This window comes from Sminthopsis crassicaudata, chromosome 5 (genome assembly GCF_048593235.1).
Source record: "Sminthopsis crassicaudata isolate SCR6 chromosome 5, ASM4859323v1, whole genome shotgun sequence".
Classification (NCBI taxonomy): domain Eukaryota; kingdom Metazoa; phylum Chordata; class Mammalia; order Dasyuromorphia; family Dasyuridae; genus Sminthopsis; species Sminthopsis crassicaudata.
Window position 1 is genome coordinate 100,760,287 of NC_133621.1, and position 23,451 is coordinate 100,783,737.

Consider the following 23,451-nt stretch of genomic DNA (forward strand, 5'->3'; position numbering starts at 1 on the left):
CATTTAAAATAGGGCCTTGTGGAATTAATCTAGGTTCGGAATTCGCAATAAACAGGTACAGACTCAAAGAGCTGAATAACAGAAGTTTGTTACTGCCCAGGACTTTGATTTAAATAAGATATAAGAAAAAGAGGAAACAGCATAAAAACAGTGTGCAAGTAACAGACATGATGTGCCAAGACAATACAAGAAACAGACAGTAGGCAACCTCCAACATATGTCTTCACTACTTCGAGGAACCTCTGGATTCCAACAGCTGGGAGAACCCCAGTCACAGCGATCCAGTCTCCAGTGGGAAATGGTGTTAGGCAGGTGGTACCAACTCCTAACTGAACCCTCAAAGTCCCTTTCCACTGAGGGGTTTTTATAGGCGGAGAACAAAGAAGGCATGTGCTGAATATTCCCGTTTGATATGTGACCTTGAGATAGAACACTTCCCCACAGACCAGGGATGTTCTCTCGCAAGAGGTCCATTAAGAGAATATTTGTTTTTATTCCTTTAGGAGTTCTGTCTTTACTCTAGGAACCGTCCAGATTCTCGGGGTAAACACAGGCGGACCATGAATGAATTCATTATCCAGCGCCAGGTAGATGGCCATTCCTCCCAATGCCCCCTGAGATTTATTAGATGGCAAGGGGTGCATTCCAAAGTTCTTAGCAAATAAATGTACCCAGAGGCACGCCGGAGACTTACTGGGATTCTCTACAGGCTTCAGCTTCACTGCCTTAAAGGTGAGGTTGGTGGGAGGCTCTGTGATCCAGACCCCCAGTGCTCCCCATCTTTGGAGCTTCCATGAGCCAGGAAAACATAACTTGGTTCTAATCTTCAAGGAACAAAGATACTGACTATGAAAAGACCACAGCCCCAAACATCACTTCAGGGGGAGAAAGAGCTTATGCAGCTCAAATGTGAGAGGCAGCTTTAGAATCTAAGAACTGGAAAGAAAAAGGGACTGAGGGAAGGGAAAGAAGCTTATTGCTTTTAAATTAACTCAGGTGTCAGTGTGAGAAATTGCCTATTCTGGCTTTGGCCCTTTTAATGGAATACAAAGGTGCAGAGCAACAGTCTCCTTGTCCCAGCTCCCGGTCCTTCATTTTTAGAGCCAGTTCAGGTCAGGAAAGACCAGTTAGTCATTTAGAAAACTGAAGAGCCAAGAATACGAGCAAGTGAGGTTTCTCTGCTTGTTCAGTCATTTAAATTTCAGTCATGCCTGATTTTCCATGACATGATTTGGGATTTTCTTGACAAAGATACTGGAGTGGTCTGCTACTTCCTTCTCCAGTGTGTGGAAGATGACTTCAGACCAGGTACTGTATCCATTTTATCACTTATCTGCCCATGGGTTTCCCTGGTATTGGGTACCAATATGTAATGAAGGTCATCTCTTCATCTTTAAAACAGGGATTTTAATACCTGAACTACATGTCCCCTGTGATTATAAGGAAATGTGTGGGCAGTTGTTATTCAAGAATCTGAATGTTCCAGAAATGAAAATGGGTTGTAGGACTTAAAGATGGCCATCTTCGACACTGCTTCATTTTATAGCAGTTGAAGATATAAATATCACTTTTCTGGGCCCCCACCTTTTTATACATTTTATACACGAGAAGGTGGAGGCCCAGAAAAGTGATATTTAAAGCGACTAGAATAATATGTAGCAAAACTGGGATTGGAACCCTAATTTATAAGCTGATACTGTGCCCTGTATTGGTTTCTGAATGGAGAACTCAGCTTATTCTCCTTTACCAGCTTCAACAAGTTTATTATTAAATAATAAATAAATAAATATAATTAAATAATACAATTAACAATGAATAAATAATTATTGTAGAGGTCATTGGGATTAAGTGACTTGCTCAGAGTCACACAGCTGGTGTCTGGGGCCTTGAGACTCCAGAGCGGACCCTCTATCTGCTGTGTCTCTCAGTTCATTACTGAGTTCTTTCTCTCTGACTTGGAGCAAGATCTCTCCTCGGAGTGTATCACTTTGTCATTATCTAATTGGGGTGTGTTACAGCCCTTCTGTCCCTTGAGCATAAGGGGGAGGACATTCCTCTGATCCATTTGGATCCTTACCTCAGTAAGGGGAAAGGCTCCCGACAGGAGCCCCTTGATGAGTGAAGCTTGGCTCCATACCCCTCGCTTTGCTTCTCCGCCACCTCCATCTCTGTGCCATTCAGAATGGGAACCGCTACCCAGTCTGGGGTCTGCCTCTGGAGATGGAGTTCCCTTGGTTTCTGCTGATAACGAGACGGGGGATATGAAAATAAATATGTTGACTCTAGTCACTTTTTGATTTGATCTTACACAGAACTATAAATCATTTTATTTAATCATTTTCAATCATGTCTGATTGTGGCTCCACTTTAAATGTTCTGGCAGAGATACTGGAGAGCTTTGCCATTTCTTTTTTCCAGCTCATTTTACAGATGAGAAAACTGAGGCAAATAGGGTGAAGTGACTTCATCTGTAAGTGTCTGGGGCCAAGATGAGTGAATCTACCTAACTCCAGGCCAGACATTTTATCCACTGTTCCATCTAGCCACCCTGACCATAAGTCTACCCTTAGTCTTTCCCGAGCTTCATTCCCACATCAATCAATAAACATTTATTAAGTACCTACTGTGTGCCAGCACTGGGGAAATAAAAAGAGGCAAAAGACAGTCTCTGCCCTCAAGAAACTTGCAATTTAAAAAGCTATGCATTTTTAATTTATGTACTAAAACAAGCATTTTCATAGCATAACATAATTTTTTTAAAAAGATGCTTGTATATGAAACTGCAACTCTGTTATGTGTAACTTGCTTCCTTTTAAATAAATAACATTTATCATGTGAATTGCTTTTTTTGTTTTTTTCCTTCCCTCCCCTCCCAATCTATAAATGGCTACCATTAGACACAAACGTGTATGTATATTAAACTATTCTTTACATAATTTATTTATCAGTTCTTTCTCTGCATAGGATAGTGTCTTCCTTTATATATCCATTATAGTTATTTTGAGTATTTGCAGTCAGAAAATTATTTACTCAAAGTTGTTCTTAAGCAATATTGCTATATATGATGCTCTCTTTATGTATCAAAGGAATTAATGAAAAAAATGTAAAGGAAGGAAGTTTAGCAGTACCCTATCTTATAAGGCAATAATTGTCAAAACTATCTGGCACTGACTAAGAAAACAGAAAAAGTAGATCAATGGAACAGAGTAGACATGCAATTTACAGCAGCAACTAAATATAGTTTGTATTTGACAAGTGTAATGATTTAAAATTTGGGGATAAGAATCATTATTTGGTTGGGAAAATTGAAGCAGTATGGCAGAAACTGAGCATAGACCATTAATATATTTTTAATTAAAATGTTTAACTTTTAATTTTAATAATTTAAATTTAATAATAATAAATGTTTAATTTTTAGTTATTTTAAACCTTAATTTATTTTTATTTAATTTTTAAATTGAAGCTTTTTATTTACAGAGCATGTGCATGGGTAATTTTTTCAACATTGATCCTGGCAAACCTTTTGTTCCAAATTTTCCCTCTTCCCCCCACCTCCTTCCCCAGCTGGCAGGTAGTCCAATACATGTTAGATATATTAAAATACATGTTAAATTCAATATATGTATATATATTTATACAGTTATCTTGCTGCACAAGAAAAATTAGATCAAGAAGGAAGAAAAAAACTGAGAAAGAAAACAAAATGCAAACAAACAACAACAGAGAGAGTGATATATACCTTTGACCCAACAGTGTTTCTACTGGGCTTATATCCCAAAGAGATCTTAAAGGAGGGAAAGGGACCCACATGTGCAATAATGTTTGTGGCAGTCTTCTTTGTGGTGGCCAGAAACTGGAAACTGAGTGGATGCTCATCAATTGGAGAATGGCTGAATAAATTGTGGTATATGAAGGTTATGTTCTGTAAGAAACAACCAGCAGGATGATTTCAGAAAGGCCTGGAGAGACTTACATGAACTGATGCTGAGTGAAATGAGCAGAACCAAGAGATCATTGTACACGGCAACAGCAAGATTATATGTAGGTCTGGTTTTTTCATCAAAAATAGATGGAATTCATTTATTTCGTTAAATGTCCATCTTCTTCCCTGGAAAACGATGCTCATTCTTGCTGGGTAAGTTATTCTTGGAAGATTATATGAAGATCAATTATGATGGACGTGACTTTCTTCAATATTGAGATGATTCAAACCAGTTCCACTTGTTCAGTGATGAAGAGAGTCATCTACACCCAGAGAGAAAACTGGGAACTGAGTGTGGATCACAACGTAGCATTCTCATTCTCTATTTTTATTTTAAATAAAATTTGTAATTTGTAATTTTTATTTTTAATAATTTTTTAAATTACACATTGCTTTATGAATCATGTTGGGAGAGTAAAATCAGAAAAAAAAAGGAAAAAAGAAGAGAACATAGCATGTGCTGATTTACATTCAGTCTCTTTAGTTCTCTTTCTGGATGCAGATGGCATTTTCTGTCCAGAGACTGTTGGGATTGCTTTGGATCACTGAACCACTGAGAAGAACCAAGTGTTTCCATCACATATTCTTGCTGTTATTGTGTACAGTATATTCCTGGTTTTTGCTTGTTTCTCTCAACATCAGTTCATGTAAATTTTCTAGACCTTTCTAAAATCAGCTTATCAGTATATTTTAAAAATAACTTACCCTCAGTATATCAGTATATCTAAAACTGAATGAATTATAGACGCTTTCCCTGTTGAGGTATCATTCTTATTCCACAATGTCTCAGATTCATATTCGTGGCAGTATCTGGGACTCCTTATGGAACATTTTATCTTTTTTTCATTTATCTAGCTATCTCTCTCCTCCTCTACTCTGTCCTTGCTCACTCCACCTGCACTGGCTCTGCCCCGACACCTTCTCTCCACACCTTCTTATCAAGGTTCTGTTCTTTTAGGATGCAGCATCATTCTGTGCATAGAGTCTTTCCTGATCATCTCTATTCCCACCCCTGTCTAGCTACTTTGTATTCCACCATTTTATATAACTTTTATTTTCTCTCCCATCAGAATGTAAGTTCTTTTTCTCTCCTCTGTGGAGGATCCACAGTGCCCAGCACTGTACCTGGAGTGTAGTAGCCCCTTATATTTACTGACTGGCTGCATCTGTGATCTTATGATTATGATATTTTAAAGCTCATGAGAAAATCACTCAAGTAAGAAATTTGCTCTCTGTAAAGAATTAAATTGTGCTGTTTATCTGATGCTTAGAGGATTGTGTCTGCACCAGCATTTTATTATTATGGTATTTTCCTTGTGAAATTGAAATTTTGACTATATGACAAATAATTGGACGTAAACTACTGTGATCCGCCTCATCCATTTTCCAAGGAAATGCTATCATTATTACACAGACTCTGCAAATTAAGTGACTTATGGGGTACCTTAAAGTATAACTTTATAAAGACTCTTGAGGCACTATCAAATTTACAGCTCTGTTGTGTAAATAGTCACTGAGTAAATATGTCAACATTTAGAATAAAGCTTTTTACTTCAGCAAAGATCTTCTGTCTTTAGAGAGATTGTTTTCTGTTTCTATTAGTGTACAGAGAAATAATCACGAACATTATACAGATAACTGTTAAATCTAATTAATAATTGAGTTATTAAGACACAAAGACATAGCCAGATGGCTCAGTGGATGGAGTGCTAGCCCTGGATTTCAGGAAAATCTGAGTTCTTATATAGTCTCAGGCACTTCTTAGCTGTGTAACCCTATACAAGTCACTTTACCCTGTTTGCCTCAGTTTCCTCAGCTGTAAAATGAACTGGAGAAGGCAATGGCAAACCACTCTAATATCTCTGCCAAGAAAACCCCAATGGGGTCATGAAGATTGAACAACAAGAATATAAGGCATTATACTGTAGTGGGGATTCCAAATTGAGACCATCTGTTTTAAAGAGAAGAGCACTGGGCTAGGAGAGAGGATAACCTAGTTTATAGCTTTGGCTCTGTCACTAATTAAAAAACATTGTAAAAGTCACTTTGGGCTTGAGGTTGTAAATCTGGAAAATGAGGAGATCAGATCAAATAATCTGTATGAGCCTCTTCATTCTGAAGTTATATGATAATGTAGGTATGAAATGATAGGGGCTCAGAACCAGGTTGATGATGGAGGAATAGAAAGTATGTTCCACAGAGTCAATGACAGGGAAAAAGTCCCATATGCAGTAGGATATACAAAATAGCATTCTTTGTTAAAGTGGGTAGAGTTCTGGCCCTTTAGTCCAAAAGACCTTAATTCAAATCCATTCTCAGACACATATTAGCAGTGTGACTCTGAGAAAGTCACTTAATATCTGTCTGCCTCATTTTTCTCGTGAAGATAAAATGAAATAAAACTTATAAAGCACTTTGCAAACTTTAAAGTACTATATAAATACTAGCTCTCATTGTTGCTGTTGTTAGCAGAAAAACTAGAAATGAAGGGATGAGGTGCCCATCAAGTACGGGTTAGCTGAACAAGTTGTAATATATGAAAATCATGGAATATTTTTATTACAAAAGAAATTACAACATGTGGAATTCAGAAAAACATGAGGAAGCAAGCTGATCCAAGAGAATAGTATCTACTAACTTACACTATAAGGAGCCAACTGAACTTTCTTGGTTACTTCAGTGACATCTTTGTTCAGGAGAACAGAGCATCCTGGCTCTCCGTAGAGAAGTGGGAAGCTATGGATGTGGAATGCTATATATACTGTTTGACACAATTATTGGTTAGCCTTTTTTTTTTCCTTTAAGAAAAAAGATAAGGAGGGGGAGGGATGAGTATAAGTGAAAATTACTATAATGTTAAAAATCCACAGACGATGTATGACAAAAGAAATTAAATTATCACAGAATCTTAGACCTCATCCTGGAAGGTGCCTAAGAAGCCTGGTACCCCAACTAGATATTTGAAAGCTAACTTTCCTAAAAGTGGCTTGCCTAAAGTTGCAAGTCTAGTAAGTGGCAAAAGTGAGATTTGAATCCTGCTCCTCTGACTCTAGAGTTTTCCATTGAGCTAGACCAGATACAAAAGCTACTTTGAAGGAAGAATTGGTAAGATTTAATGGACTACATAAGATGATAGAGTGAAGAAGATACTCCTAGGGTTCAGTGTTCCTTGACTGAGAAATTGGTATGCCAGTGACGGAAAGAGGGAAGTTGTTTAGTGTGGGAAGACTGATTTTTGATGTTGTTGGGCAGGATGAGTCCATGAATATGCTGATTTTAAGTTGATGGGGTTGTATATTTCCACCTCAATATAAAACCCCATCAACTTATAGTCTATAAAGGACTGTAGGAAATGCAGATTTTGGGCTTGGGAGAAGGATTAAGGGCTAGAAATTGAGATTTGGGATATCAGCTGGATCTAAGTGATGGGATAAGAGAAAGATAAGCAGAGAATTGAGAGCTGAATCTCTGGGATGTGTGAAAGAGCCAATTAAGTAAGCATAATATACTATGGAAATTAAGGGAGTAGAGAGTTTGATGAAGATGAGTTCAATGTCAATATTGGTAAGAAGAATGAGAATAGAAAATGGGTTGTTGGATTTGGTAAGGTCATCAAAGTCCTCAGAAAAGTTGATTTTAAGCTAGAATGGTATGGGCAGCAGAAAAGTCTTAAGCCTGCTGAAATGAGGGCAGGGGTACAGATCTCATGTGAAAAGTTTAGGAGTGAAAAGAAAAGGTTGGTCGGTAGAGTCAGATGGAGTGGCGCATTCAAGAGAAAGTACTTACGGGACATAGAGGATGCTTTTGCTGCACATGTAAAACTGAGGAATACTTCTTTTTTCATAATGTCTATTTCCACATCCTCCAGGAAATGTTTGGTTCTTTAAGTAGCAAGGTAAATCAGTTTTGGAGCAGTTTATTCCATACTGACCTGTAACCTTTGTTCTACAGGCAACATGCTGGAATGGTGTCTGCCCCAAGATATTGATCTGGAAGGAGTTGAATTCAAATCCATGGCCAGTGGATCCCATAAAATTCAGTCTGACTTCATGTAAGTATGGTGAGCTTATATCCTCCTTCTTCCTTTTCTTTCTCCTTGCCTCTCTCCCCATCAAAAAGTTCTTTGTCTAATAGGAAATTATGAAACTTTACTTCACCTCCTCCCCCCAACATAGTGATTTGAAACTTTCATCAGAAATGAAGTTTTCTTTGGATGCAAATTAATATTTTATCTTTTGGTATCAGATGCCTGGTTTTATTGTGAGATCAGACTTATTGTTACTGTTTAAATAAGGCGTGAACCCTATTCTTCTGTTGTGGTCTTTTTTTTTCAATTGTATAATGCCAGATTAAAAAAAAAATCTATATTTTCAAGGAAGAATTGTGAAGCTGTTCTAAGATAGGGTGAACAAAAGACTTGTAGTAAGAAGCAGGTTGAAGTGAAAGGAGAAGCTTCTCTTGAATCCATAGACTGTAACCGTGACTCATAGCAGGCAATGAAGGAGGGAAGGAAATAGCACCATCTGATTGACCACAAGATCTACTGCACTGAGAGAGGAAATAAGGAGAGAAAACAGCTTCTGTAAGGCAAGGACCCCATCTATGGCACCAGCAAAAAGGTTGAGTGGCTGCTACTTCATGCTGCTAATTTCTGGTCTACAATAAGTCACTTAGAGTTGTAGAATCTGAGGGTTTGGAGCTGAAAGGGACTTTAGCTTTCACTTAGTTTGCTCTCTTCATTTTAGACGAGGAAATTGAGGTTCTGATACTTTAATATTTTTTAGGTTGCAGAGGTATGGCAGAATTAGAATTCAGGTCTTTTCAATGCCATGTTAATTGAGAGGCAGTAGTGAAAGGGAGCTGGATAAGGGAGATGGCTTGATTCCCACTTCATACACTTAACTATGTTTGTGACCAGAGGCAAGGCCCATGACATCCCTGAGCCTGTTTTCTCATCTGTAAAATGGGGATAATATCTCTAGTGTTATTAACATTAACCCTAAATACCCTCACAGGGTTGTTATAAAAAATAAGATCATTTATATAAAGTATATTTTTTAAAAAGTCCCAAACAAATGTCAGTGATTATTGAGAATTATTGTTAAATGACAGGGATATTGGGATAGAGGAGGGCAGAGGGATTTATCCTTGATTGCTTTGATCTCTTGAGCCATATTGTATCTTATGGAGTTTTAAAATGTGAGCAGTCATCCCTATTATTGACCAAGTCCTCCAGTTGTAGGTGGATGGAGAAAATAAGGGAAAAGATGCCATCTACAGTGGGGGTTTTTCCCATTCATTCTGATTCCAGATCATCAAAGATAGGGGCTGATTTTTTTAATCTACAGCATCTTCAGGCAGTAAGGTTTGGGAAGGATGGGAAGACATTGAACTTGCCAGGAGACTGTTTACAAGAGATGATGATGATGTTCCCAAGACACACCTAGGTCCATGGACCTTGTGACTACATAACTTGTCTCTATTAGTAGCTTGTGGTGGGGGAGAATACCACCTTCCCTTTCCCTACTCACACTCTTGGATCATGGCTTTTGTAACCTCTGACCTCACAGCCAAAGACTGCATGTGGAAGGAAAAAAAGCATGGGGATGTAGGATTTAGGAGCTGATGTGTTATTGCTGTATCACCTTAGGCAAGTTATTTAACCTTTCCATTGATTTCCATCTTGTAAAAAATAAAAGTAATATATATATACATATATATATATATATATAGACTCCAGGCATTGAGAAGTAATGTAGATACTATTTACCCCTTGAAGAGTATTGTGAGAAAAAGCTTTGCAAGTAGAACTGATTATTTTTAATAAGATTTATAAAACAAATTTTTAAAGAAAATAAGAGTATAATTTCTGTGGGGATATCTTGCATTTGGTAGGCACTTAACTGTGTACTTTGAAAATACAAATACAAACAGAAAAGCTCTTCCTGCCTCTGCAGAGAGTTTATGTTATAAAAGAGGATAATGAAAAACTAGGGGATGGGAATTTAGAGAAAGTACTTCTAAGGGCTATGGTAGGGAATGGCACAGAGAGTCAGTTATAGGCAATGAGCTTTCTTACTCCCTTAATTAGTGTGGTTTTCCAAAGAGTGAGTTCTATTTGCTATCATTCCTATCATAGTTCTGTAAATGTTAGCTTCTTTTTGCTATCAGATGGTGGGCTTCTGACTCATGAAGCTTTTTGAAAAAGAACAACTCTCTCTAAATCTGGGTAGTTATTCTGGACAATAAATTACTACAAAGTGAGTTCACTACACCATTCTTTGTCTTTTCTCCATTCTTTCCCCAAGAACAAACATGTTTGCCGTGGGGATAAGACAGAATCGACTTATTTGTATTTCCTATTTTGTGGATGAGACTGAGGGCATAAATGACTTCAGAAAATCACTTGTCATTTCTAAAATAGAGAATTCAGTGTATCTACAAGTTGGTTAATGGAAATATTTGAAGATAACTCAGCTGATTAAAGACCTTTAAATGTCGTTTTGAATTCATCTAGAAAGTGAACATCAGTTCCCCTAATTTTGGTCACAAGGACTGAAATAGCATCATTTCCTTTTTGTGCAACCTAAATCTAGAATGATTTATTTACTGAAAAGAGTGAAAAAAGAAAACAAAGTTCAGTCAACTTTGTATTTAAGTGCTGACCTTAAAGGCTTAGAGAAATTCTTAAGAGTTTTTTTTTTTTTTTTAAGCTGAAAAAAGGAAGTGGTTCTGGAGAGTTTTGTAACCATTTGATAAGCTACCCTTTGCATAAAAGATGGAAGAGAAAAGAGGAAAAGAAATCTCAAATTCTCAATAACTAGCTAACTGAAGCTCTTATTACATAGTTAATATTTGTCAGGTGCTGTGAATAAATGAAGACTATTTCTTTTGTAGGTGACATTTCAAAGGGGCTTCTCTATTTCCAACCAGTTCATCTGGAGGCTTAGTCACTGACAATCAGTATGTTTTTTTTATAATTTAAGATTTTCTTTTTATTGTGAACTTAGTTATTAGTTCAAAATATTCAAGAAACAAAAATTAAGATTGTATTATCATAAAAAATAGCATTTGCAAATCAGCATACATAATCCTTTATAGCTGCTATCTTATTTAATTCTCACAACAGCACTGTCAGGAGGTGCTGTTATTAGCTTAGTACATGTTATTAATATAAAGAACTTTGTTCAGCTCTTATGTATACCTTGTTTCTTAAAAAGATATGTGAATGTTTATTCAGTTAATCAACAAACAAGTATTAAGGTGAGCTATCTACAGAGGAGACAAGGTAATCCTAGTGGAAGATACTAGCAGAGGGAGGATTTGAGCTGAATCCTGAAGGAAGTCAGGGAAACTACAGAAGTCAAATTGAAGAGGGAGTGTTTTTTAGGCATAGGGACAGCCAAGGGAAAGGTTGGGGAACAATATGATGACGGAGGGACAACAATATGACCTTGGACTAGAAAAGTATAAAAGCACCATGTGGTGAGGGGTTTTAAAGGCCACACAAAGGTGTATTACCTGCAGGTAATTTAAGTGGGTAAGGAAAATCATATTAGTGGGTAAGTGGAGGATGGCTTGGAGTAGGGATGATGGTGAGCTCCCTGAGGACAGGAGCCATCTTTTCTCTCTTTGTGTCTCTCCAGAACTTAGAACAGCATTTGACACATGGCAGATGCTTAATGTTTATTGATTAATTGAGAGATTTGGGACAGAGCGACCAATTATAAGACTCCTGAAGTGGTCTGGGAGACCGGATAGTTTGGTCTTAAAGCGGTGGCTGTGTGAGTATAGAGGAAGGAATGTCTATGGTGATGTATTAGGATAGAAACAAGACTTGCCAGTGGTATTGGTGAGGGATTGAGAATGCCTTCAAAATTGTGAATTCAGAGATAGGGCGGGTAAGCCAGCTGGGCGGTGCAGTGAAATCAGGGAGAGTTGTGTTTAAATTTTGCATCAGGTCCTTAGGAGCTGTGAGACTCTGGGCAGGTTTCCATCTCTGTCAGCTTAAGTTTTCCCGTCTGTAACATGAAGGTGGTAATAGCATCTACTTAACTCCCAGGATTGTTGCAAAGATAAATTGACTTAATACTTATAAAGGAATGCTGTCATTACTATATACTATTGATAATAATAAAAATAAGAAATTTAACAAGATGGTAATAAAATTTTTTGTTCCCTTTTGCTTTTTTGTTTTCTTCTTTGCATTAAGAGAATACAAGTTTTACTGATGAGCTTTTAAAAAAATAATTTTTATTTTCCAAGTTCTTTCCTTCCCTCTATCCCTCCATTATCCATTGATAAAATAAGAAATATAGTACCCATTATACATATGAAGTCATGCAGAACACATTTCCATATTAGCCACGGGGGGGGGGGGAAGTCTGGATTCCGAGAACATCAATTTTCTATCTGGAACATCACGAATTCTTTATATTTATGGTTGAACACTCAGAGTAGTTAAGTTTTTCACAGTTGATCATTGTTACAGTATTGCTATTAATCCTCTCTTCTAAAATATATCTTTGTACAGTGATGTAGTGTCGTTTAACCATCTGGAAATCACTGGTGGAATATTTGTTTTCTATGTTTATTTAATATACATTTATTTTTTATATAAAAAACTTTAATGTCAGTTCAAATTAGAATTGCACAAATCTTATTTCCTGCTTTCATTGATCATGTTTTTTGTTTGGTGATTGTTTTTGTTTTATTTTGTTTTTTTTAACTATAGAGTTAAGATGTTGGATACTGTAATCTTTATGTTTTTTGTTTGGGGATTATTTTTGTTTTATTGAATTTTTTTAACTTTAGAGTAAGATGTTGGATATTGTAATATTGTAATCTTATTTTAGCAGGTAGTGAATTATGCTATATATATATCAATAAGTATATTGTTTGTATTTTTAAGCTATTTGATTTATGCTTGTTTTATTTCAATACTGCAAATGTCTGTTCATGCAAAGCAGGCTACTCCAAAATAGTGTTGAAATTTGCAAATTTTGTGGTATCAAGAACTTAAATATTATGCATTTAATGGAGTTCTATCTTTACATAAGGTTTCTACTATAATTTTATTTCCAGTTTGATAATGTTCACCATAGTTAAAGTTGCTTTGCTTTACATAACATTTCACATGCCTGCCTGAGTGCTATCTGGAACTGTTGTGCTACCCAAAGTAATGTTACTTAATCATTTTCCAAACTTAATCCATTACTCATATTAATGTTTGTATGCACTGTTATTATCTTATGAAGGGACATCTACTTTGATACCATTGAAATGTTCAAAATGATCTGATATGATGGTGGTATCAATGACTTATCAAACAGATGAAGAAACTGCTTTCATCAAGTCTTTCCCTCACTAATCCCCTTCCCCCCTCACTAAAAAAAAACAAAAACAAAAACAAAAAAACAGTCATTCCATTTCACTTTGTTTCTGAGTATTCTTTTTTTTTTTTTTTTTTTTGGACTATTTTGGTTTTCCTTAGCTATTTCCGAAAAGGACATTTCTTTGGTCTTGCCTGCTTCGCTAATATGCCTGTGGAGAGTGAACTGGAGCGTGGAGCACGTATGAAATCTGTGGGCATTCTCTCTCCTTCTTACACCCTCCTTTACAGATACATGCACTTTTTAGAGAATCAAGTCCGGTAAGTTGTATGTTTTATATGAGCGTGTCCACATTTATAAATCCTAGCTGTCTAAAAGCTCTTACCCACCAGTCTAGTTTTATTATAACAATACAATTGCAAAAAACATTTTTTTTCTAACAAAAAGATTTTAAATCTATTTTTTAAAATCGGTCTACTTCCAAACAATATAACAATCTACCTTGGAATGGGATTTTTCTTTCATATCCTATCATTTGTACCTTTAAGTATTGGGTTGCTTGACCTTTGTTTACTCTAACCAAAACAATCCCTCCCTTGCCTTAGGAGTGCAAAAAGAACTGCATTTTTTTGGATTGTCCTTTATATTAACTTGAGGAGGGCAGCCTATTCCATATCTGTTCTTCATAGTTTGGAAGTGTGAAGTAAGCTAGGAAATTGGAAGAATCTTTACACATTTATGGTGTGCTTGTGTTCTTTGAAGTAAATTCTCAGAGCTCACACACTGCATTCTGAGATGGATTCCAGAATGCCTTTTAAAAGTCGAACTGACAGCACAAAAATAAATTTTCTTGCAAAGCTTTTACTTTGAGACTAGAGGGGCTTTTCTTGGGGAGAGTGGAGGTGGTAATATTTGCACATTTGGCACTTAAGGGAATTCTCCCTTCTTAATTTTCATGACTGCTTTAATATCCTGCCACCAAGAGGCAAGAGAAAAAAATGTGATCTTAGAACTGGGAAAGCCCTTAAGGCCATGAGATCATTTAAATCTAAACTCTGACCTTTTATAAATGAGGAAATTAGATCCAAAGAGATTCTATGACTTTTTTGTTTTGTGTAGCTGTTAGTCAGCGTCTGAGTTGACTAGGTTCCTCCATCCCTGGACAGTTTTTAGCAAGTGGTCTCAGGAAACCTGTGCTTCCCCAAGGGGGTCTTTGGCTATTTTTGTATCCCCAGCTCTGAGTACAGCACAATTGTTGTGGTCCTTGTACTGTTCAGTCACGCCTGCCTCTTCTGTGATCCCTTTTGGGGTTTTCCTGGCAAACACATGGGAGGGGTTTACCATTTTCTTCTTCAGCTCATTTTACAGATGAGGAAACTGAGGCAAAAGGGTTAAGTGATTTGTCCAGGATCACACAGCTATTGTGTCTGAGGCCAGAATTGAACTCATAAAAAAGTTCCTGATGCCAAATCTCCATCTTGCACAGAGTAGGCCCTTTATAAATGCTTAACATTAAGGATGCTGACTTGTTGCTCAAGACTTTTTTCACAGATTTGTAACCAAGAGTCAGAAAATTATAGCTATAGAGCTGGAAGGAAACTTAGAGACTATCTAGTTTGACCTCCTCATTTTACAGATGAGGAAACAGCCCCAGGTATGTTAGGTTATTTTTCTAGGGTCACACAGGTGATGGGCATGAGAGGTAGGATTTGAACTCAAGATTTCCTATGCCAGGGGAAGAACTCTTCACTATATCACTCTGTCCCCTGATCTTTATATTTTTCTATAGAAAAACTAACATTTTAATAAATAGCTAGAATGAAAGCATAAGGAGAATTTACAATAATTTATTTGCAAAGAAGGTAGTAACTTGCATTGGCAGAGAGTATCCTCATCTGGGAGTTTCCTATAGCAGAGGTCTAAACTATTCCTTAGGTTTGTACAGTGATTTTTTTCTTCAAAGTCCACTCATATTTTTAATTTAGTTTTTAATTTAATTTTTTGTTCTCTTTTTATTAGTAACTTGACAAATAAAAATGAACATTTCAGTTATTGCATTATACAAAAACAGAGGATTGCATATGAAATTAAAGACTGTTATACTGTAATTTTTGTATTACTCCAAATGGCTGGCATCATGCTGTGCTATAAGCAGGTATCTGATGAATGTTGACTGAAATAATAACTAAGAAAGTATCTTAGTAAATTTTTGAAATATTTTTTTAAAGCAAGTAAAAATCATATAGAAATGGGTGTTTTGTAGTGAACTAATTCTTAACATTTTAATTTCCTTTTACATATCCTGAATTTTAATTCAGAACCTAAAATTTGTCAAGCATCTTATCAGTTCTTGACTATATCATGATCTCCTGTAGGCATTTGGGGAAAGACTTTTTTTTTTTTTTTTTAAGTTGTTACTTCTCAGCTGGAATAGCTATATATTTTCTTTCCTTTCCTCTCCCCCACTCCACATCCCCAACTTACCCTTTTATTCTTCCCAAAGGATCTCCATCCTCTTTCGTGTCAAAAGCCTATAAGGCAAACTGAAAACATTCTTCCTCCCTCTCTCCTTTCCTGTCCTTTCCCCATTTTTTCTATTTCTTCTTCTTTATATTCCATATTTAAATCAGTCAGGTGACATCTGAGACTACCATCAATGGCTTGAAAAAGCTAAATCTTCTTTAAACATTTGATGAAAGAAAAAACAAATTGGGCAAAAATGAATGATTAAATAAAATTGGTTTCATTGCACCATTATGTGTTACCTGTTTTGCAGAACCCTAGAATAATCAGTAGTTGATCTTAAGAATTTGGATTTTTTCCTCAGAAGTGTTCTTTATAGTGGAGTTTTTCCTTATATTAAGATTTATGAGAACATATCTTGACTTAATCATTGTAGAAAGTTTCAGATTTCAGTTGAGCTTTCTATATGTGGACACATAGATGTGTGATGCATCCCATTCTCAGAAAAGTTAAATATCTCTTATAGAAGAACTTTTATACTATTTCTCCCTTGAATTTTTTGGTTTCGGGAGAACTGAGAAATGGTAATTAAAAAGCTGTAAACCAGTTCTTTATTACTCATTATGTGGCCACCTCTGTGTGCAAGGGGGAAAAATCCATAGCATGCCCTGAAATCAGAGCTCAAGCTGTCCTCCAGAGAGCTGTTTCTCTCCCTCCCATCAGCCCTCACCTACTGAGTAGCCAGTGTTTGAATGCAGGCTCCATTGATTTTCTCTGGGGGTAAAACAAAAAAAAGTTGACTTTGTCTGAAGATCATTTCAAGAACTTGTTCCAAATCTTCTGTTCACATATATGTAGATAGCTATAGAGTATCTAGTTTTTCACATTTTTAGTAACTCAAGGATTAATGAGGCAGGAAAAAAGGTAAATTCTACCACTTAAATAAGGGTTCTTATCTGGTGACCAAAGACTCTGAGAAGGGTTTTGGATGGGGGGAAAATTCACCTCTAAGTAGAATTTAGAAGGAAGGCAGGTGGATGGTGCAGTGGATAGAGCACTGGGCCAGAAGTCAGGAAGACTTTAGTTTAATCACATCGAAGATAATTACTAGCTAGGTGACCATGGGTAAGTCTCTTAATGTGTGACTCTATTTCTTCCTGGGATAATACAACTAACTTCACAGAGTTTGATCAAAAAAGCTAATATTTGAATAGTACAGTGCCTGGCCTAAAGAGGCTTAAAAAGTGCGTGTTCCTTCCTTTATTGCATATTATAGTTGTTTCATATATTTCCAAATAGAATTTGTGCTCATGACTACTTTAAAATTATTATTGTTCTTAGATCTGTTACTAAATATTGTAAGAAATTTTAAAAAACATTTCAATATAAATGCAATCCTAATTATTTTATGCATTTAAAAGTATTATCTTGAGAAGGAACCCATCAGTGTCACCAGACTAGGGGTGGAGGTTAAGGACCTCTGTGCTATGTTGGAAAGGGTGAAAAATCAGTTCTGTAATAGAGCAGCAATGGGACATTAGCAGGTGTTTGGTCATTAAGAACCCGTTTCCCTCTGAGGGGGCTACATAGAGCTGCTGATAAACACTCAGATTGTGAAACTATAAAAGTTGGCTCATTTTCACTTGAAAGTGGCAAATTTTAACTACCCTAAAGGTTAGCTGGTGTCCTGTTAATAAGAATCAGGGCGGGACCGGTCAGTGTTCTCACTGTATATGTGTGATGTGCAGACACCAGCTGGAGATGCCGGGACATTATTCCCATCTGGCTGCCTTCTATGAGGACAAAAAAGGTGTGCTTCATGCTGGGCAGGGAAAACCCAACTCTGTGCACCCTGTTCACTGGCTGCCCTCCATCCATCGATACATGTATCCAGAGATGAAGGTAAGACCCAGTAACATTCTCAGAAATCTTTGTAGGATAGGATAAGTGCCCTGGCGACAGCGCTTGCTTTTTCCATTGTGGCTGTACTGAATATTGTAAATATGATTGGGTTTTGTGTCCCAGTGAACAGATTCATATAGCTAGATCTGATAGGGTTCCCAGACCATTAGGGTTAGATCTTCATTTTACAGATGAGGGTATTGAGGACCAAATAAGTGACTTGCCCAAATTCATTATAGGTAGTTTGTATAAGAAATGAGATTTGAAGTCCTTACTATATTCGAAAGGGAAAACAAATCCCCAAACATGAGTTTCCATGGGAATTAACCCCAATCTGTGCTATAGGAAAGCATGTCTTGATTTATTCTTGAGTAGAAGTGAGAAAAGTATCCTAATTACTCTATATTTTTATTATATAGATATTAAAAATACTATTGAACATGTTTTCATGCTTAACAAGCAATGACATATATATTTTTTGTTTATATTAAGTATGAAAGCTCAGAATGGGCAGTTTCCTCTTAGGGAACTTAGTGATGCTTTATGAACTCATGTTTCTGTTGATCAAATTTCTCATAAAGGGTGATTGAGATACAAATATGCATCTTCTCTTAATATTAAACACAAAGAAACTTATTAAAACAGTGATGGATTCATATTAAATAAGAAGTAAACCATCCTAAAGAATAAGTTTTAAAACAAAATGCCTAAGTACAGTCTGGTCCTTTTCTTGTTTAACTTTCATAATTATAGCTTCCTTTAACCTTGGTTCTATATAGGCTTAAGGAGAACTTTTCTTATAATATTCTATGGATCTTTGTAAAATGCAGAAGGCATTCCCTGGAGGCATTTCTGGTTTTTTGCTTTAGGATTTCAGGCCCTTTATTTTACTCTTTAGTGAAAAACAAAAATACCCCACTACTACTAATCAAAGGAAAAGCAATATTCCTGTTGCCCCAAGAATAATCTTCTGTCTAGGTCCCTGCTTCTCCTTCCATATCTCCTGAAAAGTTATTCATTAATGGATGCTGTTGTTTTCTATGAAATCCTGTTTTTAGTGACACAGTTTCTCAGTGGTTTCAATAACTTTAACTTCCTCTTTATTCAGAGTTTAATGATCAATACCTTAGCTGATTGTGTCAAATGAAACATTTCCTTCTTACCAACTTTCACACAAAGTATTAGTTGCTCTGGGTGTATGGCTTTGAGCCACAACAGATCTTCACTCATGCAAAAAACTTTTTAATGAAAGAATCCCAAACAATTTAAAAGTAACATTTAAGAAAATATTGATAAAGTAAAAAAAAAAAAAAAAAGTGTGTTTATACATCCATTCTCTCCCAATCAAAATAGAATCAAATAGTCAATCTGCAACTATATGGAAGAAGTAAAGAGCTTTGGTAGTAAATTATTGTTACTTGGGATGGAAAAAAAGAGTTTGCTTTCCAGCTTATGTTTAGGTTGTGGACCTTTTTGTCAGGCGCTCTCTCTCTTTCTCTCTCTTTCTTTCTTTTCTCTCTCTTTCTCCATGGGTCCATAGACAGATTTCAAGGGTCTGAGAATTTGTATTGGGAAAATATTTTGATAGATATGTTTCTGTATAATTATTTTCTTCAATCATATGTATTTCATTTAAAACAGTTTTTTGAGAAATCCATAAGCTTTACCAGATGGTCACAGGGTCTCATGACATAAAGGTTAAGGATCCCTGATGTAAGCAGAAATATCTAACAAATGTGGCTCTGCAGAAATGTGGAGATACAGTGTTAGGAGTCATCCAGAAATGAGTGAGAGTTGAAATGGGAATGCAGAAGATAAATGAACAAAGGGTGAACCTAGGGAGGGCAGGCGCCAAGATAACCCCTCTGTAACTAGTCTAAAAATTTCTGGTTCCTTCACCAGTTTTAGTCCCCCTACCTTGTAGTATTGGTTAGGTTACTCTGGATGGGCTTGACCTTGTTGATGCCCTGACTTAAATATGGCACCCAGAAGAAATTACAGTACTCTAGATGTGCTTTGATTGGAGCTGGGTACAGCCAACTCTTAGCATCTTAATTCTGGAATCTGGTAGGGGTACTGCTTTGTTTCTTGGACTTAGACGCACTCGTGTCGAGTTCTCTCCTTGTGGCATTTCCCCCAAGCTGTTCGTATTTTTATTCTTTGCAGATCACACACCCAGCTGGCTGTATGTCCCAGTTTATTAAATTCTTCGGGGAGCAGATCCTCATCCTTTGGAAATTTGCTTTGCTTCGAAAACGTATTTTGATATTCTCTCCTCCCCCTGTGGGAGTTGTGTGCTACAGAGGTAAGTGACCGCCAAAGGAAGGGACAGGTATCAGGTTCTGAGAGTGTTTTTGTTAGACTAAGCGTTGATACTTGAGGGTCATTCCTAGACAGGACCAGATGAAGGGGGGATGATAGGGAAACAGGGAGGAGTGCATGGCAACGTTTTGGTGTTGCATCTTAGAAGGGGAATGGTGGGTTTACTTTTGGTGAGATATTAGTGATTATGACAGCCATAGGTAGAATACAGAGCTGAGTTCTAAGACGATTCCTAATATGTAAGAGTTGGGACATTAAAGCGCAATAAGACCAATCTCATTTTCTTCACGAGGAAAGTGAGTTTCAGAGAAATTGGCTTACCTAGGAGTCACAAAGCTACTATCTGAGGCATATAGTTAATTCCATATTGATGGAATTAACATGCGGAACTTGAGACATACATTTTAAAAATATATGTATTATTTGAATTTATTTCACTAGACTGAATGTTTTGAGGGTTTTCTTTTCAATTTTTTAATGGAGGAAGCATGTGAGAAATGATTGTAATTGGGCAGAATTTGAAATCAGATATAATAATCCACAGTCTCAACAAATCTCAAAGTGTGGATAATATTTATTAAGGTTTTAGTCATACCAATTGGAAACAGAGGAGGAGGAGAGAACTTTTATAGTTAGGACTTTTTTTTTTAAGGTAGGACTACTTATAATTGAAAAAGATAAGACCCTCATTTTGCATGAGACCTTTTCTGGGAGCTTTAGAGAACATGGTTAAAGGATGCTTTAGTTTGGTCCCCAGGGGAGAGGATAAATGACAGTGACTTCTAAAATGCATCTCTCTCTTCTTGTCCATAGTATACTGCTGCTGCTGCCTGGCCAATGTTTCTCTGCCGGGCTTAGGAGGAACAATTCCTGAATCCAAACCCTTTTTTTATGTGAACGTGGCAGATATTGAGAGCCTAGAGATAGAAGTGTCTTACGTGGCATGTGAGTACGACACCACTTACTCTTCACCCTGATAAGCATTTCTCTTTCCTTTATGCTTGGAGGACAGATTTTGGAAGGGCTGTTCAGCCCATGTGTCTCCCAAGGAAAAGGTGCTTGGACCACTTGCACCTTTGCCTCCCACTGCCAACCCAACATCCCAACTAGGATATGGAGAGCCTCTTGTGCAAAGGTGACCAATCTTCAGAGTCCATTATAAATTCACTTGGGTCCTTAGTGCTGCTGAGCAATCCTACTCTATGTCCCTTTTCAGCTCACTCTCTGCACATCTTCCAAATCTTTTCTTCTCCCCACTCTTGCCGAGAGCTTCCATCCCCCTCCTGCCTTCTACTTTCTTCTCCTGACCAAGTGTAACTCTACTATCTCATTCCATTCCATCTCCTCCAATAGGTTGTTCCCCTCTCATCATTTCCCTTCTTTAACTTTTCAGTCTCTTCCCATCTACTGGCTCATTTTCTATTGCCTATATAAACATATTCATCTCTGCCCTGTTCTAAAAATCCTCACGTTTCCATCTCCACTGTTGTCCTCTTCTGTCCTTCATAGTTAATTTCCTCAAAAAGGCTGTGAGAACGGGCACCTCCACCTTCTCCCTTATCATCCCACCCGAATTGTTCTCTTTAAAGTTGCCGATTCCCTGGTTCTTCTCTGTATCTGAGCATCCCTTCTGTCTCCTTTGCTGCCTCCTCCTCCAGATCACACCCCATCTGTGTAGGTCTCCTGCAGTTTTGAGCTGGCCCTCTTCTTTCCCTCTTTACTATTACACTTGGTGATCTCTCGGCTTCAAGAGATTGCCAACCTTTTCAGATCTACCTATTCTGCTCCTTTCTCTGCAGCCCTTCAGTCTCATAACTCTCACGGCCATTTCAAACTGGCTGTCCAGTAGTAAACTTTTTATTCATAAACAGAAATATTCCCTGACACAGCAGAAGGAACACCTCAGAGTTCTAGATCTTCAGGTCTAAAACATAGGATCATGACGAGTCCCTCACTGTCCCCTCCGTCCCCCAATCCAAGTTGTTGCTGATTTCTTGCCAACTTCTCATGATTATGACTCCTGCTCTTGTGGCCCTCATCACCTTATAGTCTGATTACTTTTACAGCCTACTGGTGGGTCTGCTCGCCTAAGTCTTTCCCCACTTTAGTCCCTCTTCTATTCAGTCTCTACAGTTATTTTCCTAAAGTGCAGGTCTGAGATTCTACAGCATCAAACACAAGATGCTCTATTTGACATTCAAAGACAAACCATTTCTTGGCCTACATTTTCCTTCCGCCCTTCTGTTCTCCTACAACTGTTTCTCCCTGGCTTCCTTTAAATTCGAGCTAAAATCCCTCCTTCTATAAGAAGCCTGGCTCTTTTTGTATCCCCTGTGCTTGGCACACAGACTTTAAAAAACGTTTATTGACTGACTCCTCAATTCTTTTTCTGGAGCCTATCTTCCTGGGTGGGAGGGAAGAACAAACATTTAAGTACCGACTCCATACTGTTTTCACTTATTCTTGGATGACTTGGAAACTGTTACAGAATTCCCTGATGAAACTATGAAACCACAGCCGGGTTTCCTGATTCTTGACCTTGGTCTACAGGTACAACAGAGAAGATTTTTGAAGAGAAGCACGACTTGTATGATGTTTATGTGGACAACCAAAATGTGAAGACACACCATGAACACCTGCAGCCGCTGCTTAAGCTCAACAGTGCTGATAAAGAAAAATACCGGAGGCTTAACGAGCAGAGGTAGTGGGCAGCCTGTTTGGGGAGCCACAAGGGACATAGGTGGTCCACTGCCCTGCTGTTCAGTCCAGGACTCCTCACAATGTTTCTACTCCAGAAGCCTTAAACAGTGCTCCTTGTATCTCTGGACACTGGAGACAAAAACGGAAGTGGAGTGGAAAAGATTGAACAGTAAAGGCCCAGGAGTATAGAGGTAGGGGCATAGTCTAGAGAGTTAGGAAGCAGATCAGGAGGCTCCAAGAGAACTTCACTAGGGGGAAAAAGGGAACACTCTTCTGCCCTATCTGCTCTGGGAATGCCCATTCAGAACTAGCTCTGTAATACTTGAATGAAGGGAAGTAAAGGAAGAACCTTCCCCCAGAGGCAGGCAGGCAGGCAGGCTCCTTCTGTGAAGCTGTCCCCTCGTTACCCAGGATGTCCTTTTCCATGGGTCCACAGCCGGAGTGCTCTCCCTCATTAGCATAAGTAGGAGGGTGCATTACCGGGGCCTCCCTGCAAACCCAAACTGACAAGAGTAGGAATCAGTCTGGTTCTGCCTAGTTTGGGCAGGGAGCCTGGGATGACAGGCCCGAGTTTCTAGGAAGTCTGCCTTGCAAATCCTTGACTACATTCTTCTCTAAAACAGGCAGATGTTGCTGTACTCTCAGGAGGTGGGTGAGGACTGCAACCCATGTGAAGAAGACCTCTTTGTTCTGTGAGTTGGGGGTGTTCCTTTTATAGCCTTGGGTTAATGGTGTTAATGGGTCTCCTCA

General features: G+C 37.7%; 1 protein-coding gene across 1 annotated transcript in view; it reads left to right on the forward strand.

Moving 5' to 3' along the window:
- The window catches only part of DENND11 (DENN domain containing 11), a 46,486-nt gene that overhangs the window by 17,035 nt on the left and 6,000 nt on the right, over positions 1-23,451 (forward strand). The window contains exons 2-8 of the mRNA XM_074267721.1: positions 7,934-8,033; positions 13,476-13,634; positions 17,526-17,679; positions 19,846-19,984; positions 20,815-20,946; positions 22,552-22,702; positions 23,325-23,393. Of these exons, the coding sequence (XP_074123822.1) occupies positions 7,934-8,033; positions 13,476-13,634; positions 17,526-17,679; positions 19,846-19,984; positions 20,815-20,946; positions 22,552-22,702; positions 23,325-23,393 (904 nt within the window). The remainder of the gene's footprint in view (positions 1-7,933; positions 8,034-13,475; positions 13,635-17,525; positions 17,680-19,845; positions 19,985-20,814; positions 20,947-22,551; positions 22,703-23,324; positions 23,394-23,451) is intronic.